Raw genomic sequence first — 8,900 nt, forward strand, 5'->3', positions numbered from 1 at the left:
AGCAGGTCTTGTATGTTTCAGAATTTTGTCTTTCTGGTGGGAGAATCTCCCCCCCCCCTTCCCCAGGAGGTCCCGTGATGATTGAGGCCCCATAAGAAAGCCAGAACCTTGTTGACACTGAATATGCAGGACCTTTTTTCCTAACCAGTACAAAAAGCCTTTCCATGTAGCCTCCCATTTTGGCCTACAAAGGTGTCAATCAACCCTTTCTAGGTTCTTCTGCTCAGTGCACAAGTGGTGTGGTGGAACCGAAGCCTATCCAGGTGTAGGAATGACTCCTGGGGCAAAAGATGACAGGTGGTCATTATTATGCATGGTGGTTGGAGTATTTATTTATTGTATTTTATTTTATTTATCAACCACCTTCCCCAGTGAGACTGGGCTCAAGGCGGTGTACGGCACAATCATATCGACATCAAGTAAAACAAGTGAAAATGACATAAAACGGTAAAAATATAGCCGTCAGGGCTGTTTTTGTAGAAAAAGCCCAGCAGGAACTCATTAGCACAACAGGCCACACCCAACATCAGAAACTCATTAGCATATTAGACCACATCCCTGACAGCACAGCTCATTGGCACATTAGGCCGCACCCACATGTTACCAGAAGTGTGGTCACCCAGCCACACCCACCATTTGCTTGTTATTCTGTTTACCTTGTTTGTTGTCAAAACCCAGGGCTTTTCTTGTAGCAGGAACTCCTTTGCATGTTAGGCCACATACCCCTAATTGTAGCCAATCCTAATGAGTTTCTGCTGTTGGGTGTGGCCTATTATGCTAATGAGTTCCTGCTGGGCGTGGCCAACTTGGGAGCCAGCCGGAACTCTGTTCCTGTGCGTTCCTGCCCAAAAATAGCCCTGGCAGTCCTGTTTTCAAAGACGGCGCTAAAATCCTAGCGGCACTGCTGCCTCATGCCATGGAAACCAGGTATGAAAACCATGGCCTCTTCAGCCAGTGGGGTGCTACTGTTAGAATAAATTCTATGCCTGCTGATCTGATCTTTCAGTGAACCTTGGGTGATCAATTCTAGCTCCCCAATTCCCTCCAGCTTATTTCATCTGTTGTCGATGAGGCTATCAGAGGAAGCCGGCTGAGGGACCTCTTCCTTATTTTTGAATAAATCTCTTCCTTTTTTTTATTGAATGAATGCTCATTTGTATCAGTCCTGCTTTATTCCCATGAACAGTTTTGGGAGCCAATATTGGACTAGAAAGTGGAAGAATGAATATATAAGTAGATTCAGGCGGGTAGCCGTGTTGGCCTGAAGCAGCCACACAAAGTTTGACTCCAGTAGCACCTTTTAAGATCAGCAAAGTATAATTCAATGTGTAGGCTTTCGTGTGAATTCAATTTGTCTGAGGAAGTGCGCGGGATTCTTGGCAGGGCAGACATAGTTAGTATTTAACACTATCATCCATTTAACCATATCATCCGAGCTGGTATGAGGCAGGTCTTTTGTTTGTTCACTAGGAACTCTGGTCTTGTCAAGTACTGGGTGGCGTATGATCTAAGCAGGGGTAAGATATGGATTGGAGCTGCGGTGGCTCAAGTTGTTAAGACGCTGAACTGCAGGCTATGGAAGGTCGGTAGTTCAGCAGTTCAAGACCCGGGTGCCGCATGACGGAGTGAGCTCCCGTCTCTAGTTCCAGCTCCTGCCAACCTAGCAGTTTGAAAGCAAGAAATTGCAAGTAGATAAATAGGTACCACTTTGGTGGGAAGGTAACAGCGTTTCGTGCGCCTTGGTGTTTAGTCATGCCGTCCACATGACCACGGAAACGTCTTCGGACAGCGCTGGCTCTTCGGCTTTGAAACGGAGATGAGCACCGCAACCCTAGAGTCGGACTCGACTGGCTTTCGAGCAAGGGAACCTTTACCTTTAAGATATGGATGCCCTGAAGATGGAGGTGCTATACCTGAGACACCATGGGACTTGTGACAACCTGAGATGCTGACAAGAAGCCACAATGCAGAGGCCTGAATTACCAATGGAGAGTGATTACCAGCAACCTGAGAAATCTCCAGTGCTGGGGATGGGTCAGGAGATGTAGATTAAGCCACTCATGAAGCCACCTTCTACTGAGTCAGACCATCTGTTAGCAGTCACCAGGGGTCATTTTGTAGAAAAAGAGGTGCAGGAGCTCATTAGCATAACTCATTAGCATAACTTCTTTGCATATGTCACACCCCCTGACATCACCGGAAGTGTGTCAGAAGGCAACACCCACTGCTCAGGCTCCACTGGACTGTTTTGGATTGCTAGCTATTGGTGTGTGTGGGGGGGAACGTGCAGATCTGTCCTCGCAGAGGAGGGAGAGCTTGTACCTGAATAAAATTTGGTCTTAAAGGTGCCACTGGATTGTTTTGGGCCGAGGGGGGGGGGCTTTGCAACTTACCTGGCTGCTTCTTGCTCTGACTGAGGGGTGCTGGGAGCTGGGGGTGGGGCTTGTTGCATGTGCCCGCCCCCTGGGCTCTTTATTGACTCAGGCCCCTCCTCCCGCTGAGGGGCAGTTTAGTGCTAAATATCACCCCCAACATTGTTACTTGCAGGGCACTGCTTGGGCCAAAAAGTGGACCAAGATGGATGCCAGCCAGGCATTGGCCTAGGAAAACAGTATTGGGTAACACATCAAGGCCAGTATTGTTTACTCAGACTGGCAGCAGCTCTCCAGGGTCTTTCATATGGGGGGGGGGACACGAAGGGGGAGGGGAACTCAATCCAAAAAGTAGCTGCTTGATGGAAGTGACACACATCCTGACAAATGGGATATTTGCTACTGGAATAATCTGGAGAATTTGCACAGCTACTATCTATGGCCCACTATACAAACTTGTAGCAAATGCAAAGCATATAAGAAAGCAACATCTGGTCATATATACAAAATTCTTTATGCATGTATTTCTGAATATTGACCACTGAGGAAGGCCCGAAGTGGCCGAAACACGTATGGTCCCTAAGTCAAATGTTTTACCCATCGATTGTATATGTATATTAATCAACTTTTATGATATAAGATTTAAGAGTCTGATATTTAGACTATTTCTTTTTACCGTATGTCTTTTGTTATGTGTACATCCTAATAAACATTTGTATTTTTATATAATTTATTTGTTAGCTTGACCTTCTTAGATTGCAGCTCTTTCACATTACCTACAGCCTGTTCCTTTTCACCAAAGGTGCTGGGGAATGAACGTGGGACCTTCTGCATGCTTTATCACTGAGCCATAGCCCCTCCTAGAAAGCTAGTTTGGTGTAGTGGTTAGGAGCACGGACTCTAATCTGAGAGAACTGGGTTTGATTCCCCACTCCTCCACATGCAACTGCTGGTGTGACCTTGGGTCAGTTACAAGTTCTTTCAGAACTGTTCTCTCACGGGCAGTTCTCAAGAGACCTCTCTCAGCCCCACCTACCTCACAGCAGATATATCATGTGAGACACAAAGGGAGACTAGACGATGCCCCGTCTGTCTATAGTGGATGACTTCCATGTTTGAGGAAACAATTGGAACCTTCCCTTTACAGAGGAATTCTAGATATTATGTGTATTGCAGTCTACAGAGCAGAAAATTTTCTGCATGGGTAGGATTGACTAAAGCTGACTAGTTGATCCTCTTCTGAAATCTTTGCTTGCTGCAGGAAGGCTTGGAGAAACCTAAATTCCCTGGATTTGTACAGAGCTTTTGCAGAAGCAGAGCTCCGCTTGGTAACTGTCCCTTTCTCCCACTTTACGACTGATGATGTAGCCTTTCCCCCCTTTTTAAAAGTTTTGTTCCTCCCAGTCCTACTTTAAGAACCATTTCCCCTAGAAAATTTAATTCCTTCAAAGAGGACTAGCAGATGAACATAACTTTGAGCTAGCTTCACGGGTCCTGTGCTTCAACGTGGATTAGGCAGCTTCATGGATGGCACTATCAATTGCGGTTAACCTGAATAGCTAAATAGAACCCCCCCCCCTCAAACGTACCACTGTGAATAGTGGGTACTAGAAACAAACAGAGAGTGTCCGTCACCTTCATGTCCTGCTTGTGAGACTCAGAGAGGTGTCTGAATGGCCAGTATTGTAGGCAGAAGGCTGAACTGGTTCAGGCTTAGGCTGGCAACCAGTGGGAGAAGAGGACTTGCTGGTAATGACATTATATTGCTGGTGATGGTTAAACCATAGAGTTTTGGAGATATGCTAGAGCAGGGGTGTCAAACATAAGGCATTTGGATGGGCCTTTGGCCTGATCCAACATTGGCATCTCTTATGTTCTTATGTTCTTAAGACCCGGGGCCCAGAAGCGGCTCATCCAGGGCTCTTATGCATCCCGCAAGCAACTGATGCAAGGGAGGGAGTGCTGGGGGGGGGGAGTGGGTGGAGCCACTCCACTGTGGCTTCAGCACAGCAGAACAACCTCGTCTGCAACAGTCAAGCGTCGTGGGGGCACCTGCCCAGCGCTGCACGGCTGCCTCCCCAGTCTGCCTGTGTGGGTTTTCCTCTGCACCCCCCTTCCCAGCCCATGGGGCCTTGCAGTGAGGACACACGAACTCGGAGCTTACCAGCGGTTGTCCTTTAGACAGTTTCTATCTCTGGTACCTGGCATTACGTTTTATGGCGCACGTGGCCTGGCCTGATAAAGTGACATTTATGTCAGATCTGGTCCTTGTAACAAATGAGTTTGACGCCTCTGGGCTAGAGCATCACCAGGCATGTGCTGATGTCACTTCTGGTTAGGGTTGCCAGCCCCTGGGTCCAGGCGGGGGTTCCCCTGCTTCTGGGGGCTCCGATCTGCCACTGCGGCCACCCCTCTCCCTCCCATCCTGCAGAGATTTAAAGGGCTTCAGTGAATAGCTGCTGGGAAATCAGCCCCGTGCACTGCAGCCCCCCACTCCGCTTGCAAAAAGACCCTTTAAAGGGTCTTTCTGCAAGTGGAGCTGCGGCCAGCAACAGCCTCTCCCCCTCCCTGCTGAAAGATTTAAAGGGTCCTCCAGCTGATCAGTGGGTCACGTGCTCCCCACCAATCAGGGTGGCTGTGGCATGGGGGCGGGGCTTGGAGGCATCCCTGCCCACCCCGGAACACTCCCCAAATCCCCCCGCCAGAGCAACAAGGGGACCTGGCAACCAATGCTCCCTCTAAGCTGTGGAGGCCTGTGAGCAAAAATCCTGCTTTGTGAGCTGCTGTTGTAGTTGTTCAGTCGCACAGTCGAGTCCGACTCTTCGCGACCCCATGGACCAGCTCACTTTGTGAGCTACTGGCATTAAAGTTGTGAGCAGGCAATTGGGCTGCTGCATAAATTAGTTTGCTCTGGGGCCATCCTTCCTGAGCTGAGACAAAAATGTGTGAGCCGGAGGCTAAAGAACTGAGAGCTACCTCACACTAACTCAGCTTAGAGGGAACACTGCTGGCAACCCTACTTCTGGCTGTGCTGAAAGTGAGATCAGCATGTTGGGATGCTGGCGGTCACTCCCCATTTCCCCCCCATTTTTCTCCCACTGCCCAGCTGAGCAGCAGGAAGAAGTACCTGCCGGGGATGGAAGATTCCCCACCTCCAGCAGGAAAATGGCAAGCCTATCTAGAAGGGCCACTGTTATGCTCACACGTCTCCTAAAAACTGTCAACTTTTATTGAGAAGTAAAAACAGGATTGGCAGGCGAACATCTCTCTCTCCTTCTCTCTGGTATTAAATTTACACCTGCACAGTATACAGAAGGTCTGTCTATAGCACAGGGGATTTATCCTCTGGTTAACATCTGAACTGAACAGAATTGCTGTCAGTTCTAGCCCGTGCTGGTGTGAGCTACCAACATTGTCCCCAGCTCGCTGTCCACCCAGCGGTTCGAAAGCTTCGGCGAGTAGATAAAATGGGTACCAATAAAATGGATACCACTCCTTAGAGTGGGTGGGCACACTAACCCCCCACTGGGGAGGTGTTAGCTGATGAATGGAATGTCCAGCTCATAAGCTCGGAAGCCTGGAAAAAAGACCTCTTCGGCATTAAGAAGCCTGTAATGGGCCAATCCGGCCAGGCGGTGGCAGTGCAGCACTACGACTCAAAGCAGCCCAGGAAGAACCAATGTCATCAAGCCAAGCCGAAATGAATGCTGTCCGGAACACGTCTGAAGCCTACAGCTGAACAAAAATCCCCATGCGCTGCAAATGTGTGCAATTTAAAGAATTATATGTTGTCTTCCCTTACCCGCCTATGAAATTGTTAGTCCCTTGTGTGAAACTGTGTAACTGTAAATCGCTCAGAGCCAGCAGCTCTGCTGGATTGAGCGATCAATAAATCGAACGGTATTATTGTTGTTGTTGTTGTTGTTGTTGTTGTTATATTGAGTAGAAACTGATGTCTCCCAAAGTATTCAGCACTAATAAGAAATGAGCCCAAGGCATATTAATTTGAGAGCTGTCCGTTTTCCGTTATTGAGACATTGTCATCTTCATCTCTCACACAGGCATTATATTTAATGTCTCCAGCCATAAGAGGGGTGGAGCAGATATCGTTCAGGAGCTCCCGAAACGCCTCTCGTATACCATTCGAACGAGTATCCTGTACAGCCTGAGAACGGACCTGATCAAGAATCCAGTGTGGAAATCCCATCCTCAGAACTTGCCGGCTGATGGTTTCAAGTATAACCACGTCTTCATTCCTTTGCAAGATATGATAGAAAGGGCCATCATTTCAGTGCACGCTGGAGTAGACACACTGGATACAGGAATACAAGTTCAAGCTATGCCGTATCCATGCCATACCAGTGATCTGTGAGTAGTCTGCTTACTTCCAACTGAGAGCTGCTTTTGATGTTCTGAGCAACCATCTGACTTACATTAACTCCTCCCACAGTTCTTTGTTGTCTAAAGCAGGGAGATGTATTATTCACCAAGTGCAAGGACAGAACCCGCATTTCCCTCTTAGGCAGGGGTCATTTTATAGAAAAAGAGCTAGGGGAACTCATTAGCATAACTCATTAGCATATGCCACACCCCTTGACATCAGGGACCCGGCGGTGGACCTGCAAGGCCAGCGGGAGTGCGAGGAAGCCCCGCCAAGACCCTCCCTGGCCCCAGGCAGGCAGGGGTGAGGAGAGGCGGGGAGGAAGCAACTTACCCTCCCTCTTCTCCTGCCTCCTCCTGGCTGAATGAGGGCTGGAAGCGGGGCGGCCGGAAGCAGGGGGCGGTGCTTCGTCATGTGCCCCGCCCCCCTGCACCTCACCCGGGGGAACTGCGTTCCCCCGCGTTCCCCCCCGAAATGACCTCTGCTCTTAGGGGATCCAGAAGCAGAGGGAAAGGAAGCATTGTAGACTTTGGTAGGGTTCAATAACGACACAACACACAGAGATTTCTTGAAGCTGATCAGGCTCAGGCTCTGTCTCTGTCTCTCTCTGTACCAAACTGAACTGTCTTTCTGACAGGCTGAGAGCAGTGTTTTATTTTAGAGTCAAGCGGGTTCACACAAGGCACAGTGAAAATGTTACAATTAGAAGCCTCTATGCTAAAATCACAGAATGTTCTTTCTCATAGCTCATCTTTCCCAAATGTTGCAAAGACGGTGCCTTCAGTAATTCATTGTGCTCGTAAATAAAATAACAGACTCATGCAGACTCAGAAAGACATTGTGCATTTTTGCCAAGCCAATCTCCCGGTGAGAGTGTCCCGGTGGGAACCTGAACTTTGTCCTGGGCATGCCTCGCAGGATTTTGTTCAGACCCCACAAAGCATAAATACTTCTTGGAGCAGTGGAAGTCTGTCCATCACGTTTTTGTCCTGTGTTTCCTCCAATGATGGCATAATGGGCTTGGTTCTCCCCTCCCCCTCATTTTATCCTCGCGACAGTCCTGCAAACTTATGGGTGCTCCAGGAAAATTACTTGTTCCAAGTCAAGCAGTGGAGGCTCAAGGGCATGGCTAGTAACAAGAAGACTTCTTGCCACTTGAAGTACCATGGGCAGTTGCCATCCCCCCCCCTGCCACTGCCCTCCTCCCCTGGTTGCAACCACTGGTCTGCCTCAGTCCTGCTGTAGGTAGTCCCAGAGGAGATACTGCCCCAGCACTCTTTAAGAATAGTGCAGCAAGCTATGCATGCCTTCCCCCTGTGGTTAGAAGTATGCAAAATGTTTGTACAGGGTTTTTATTGTACTTAAGTTTTTTATTGGGTATATCTATCAGTCACACAATTCACAATTCAAACTAAACACCAAGTTGCATGGAACGCTGTTACCTTCTCTAATGAGCAGTCCTCAAAAGAGCTCTCTCAGCCCCGCCTACCTCACAGGGTGTCTGTTGTGGGGAGGGGGAGGGAAAGGAGTTTGTAAGCCGCTCTGAGACTCCTTCGGGTAGTGAAGGGCGGGGTATAAATCCAATCTCTTCTTCTTCTTCAGTTTCCTTAAAACATAGAAACCACAATTGTTTATTAAAAGTATCAATTTAAAACTTGAAGGTAAAGGGGAAACAGTGTTGCTGGTGTATGCATTGCTCCCACGGACACCTTTGAAGCATACAAGTTGCAACTGATTAATGTTTTTATTCTGCTTCTAAAAAGGCGAGGATATTTTTCTGCTTACAGATTCCTGAACAACATTGGCTTCTTTTTCCCGCTTATAATGATGCTGACGTGGATGGTGTCTGTGGCAAGCATGGTCCGGAAGCTTGTTTACGAGAGAGAAATTCATCTCGAGGAGGTACGAAATAGCTGAATTTTTTTTTTTTACCGGCAAATCACTTCAGTCCTGAAGTTTCAGAAAACGTGACCTAAGAGGTCCAGACGGTTTTATTAAAAAAACACACACGGAGGGGGGGGGAACAATAACAGGCAATTATATCATAGTTATATCATAGTCTTCAGCTGGGCTGCGGAGCAGTTGCAGTCTCCCTGGTTGCATGGCTTGACCTCTTGTTTTGTTTTGCCAGCCGGCCACCCTGTAGG

At 48.3% G+C, this 8,900-nt stretch overlaps 1 protein-coding gene across 1 annotated transcript in view; it reads left to right on the forward strand.

The window, feature by feature from the left end:
- The window catches only part of ABCA13 (ATP binding cassette subfamily A member 13), a gene marked incomplete at its 3' end in the record, with an annotated part of 314,376 nt that overhangs the window by 167,498 nt on the left and 137,978 nt on the right, over positions 1 to 8,900 (forward strand). The window contains exons 29-30 of the mRNA XM_015425808.1: positions 6,434 to 6,740; positions 8,541 to 8,655. Of these exons, the coding sequence (XP_015281294.1) occupies positions 6,434 to 6,740; positions 8,541 to 8,655 (422 nt within the window). The remainder of the gene's footprint in view (positions 1 to 6,433; positions 6,741 to 8,540; positions 8,656 to 8,900) is intronic.

Source organism: Gekko japonicus, unplaced genomic scaffold (assembly GCF_001447785.1).
Source record: "Gekko japonicus isolate JY-2015 unplaced genomic scaffold, Gekko_japonicus_V1.1 scaffold2006, whole genome shotgun sequence".
NCBI lineage: Eukaryota > Metazoa > Chordata > Lepidosauria > Squamata > Gekkonidae > Gekko > Gekko japonicus.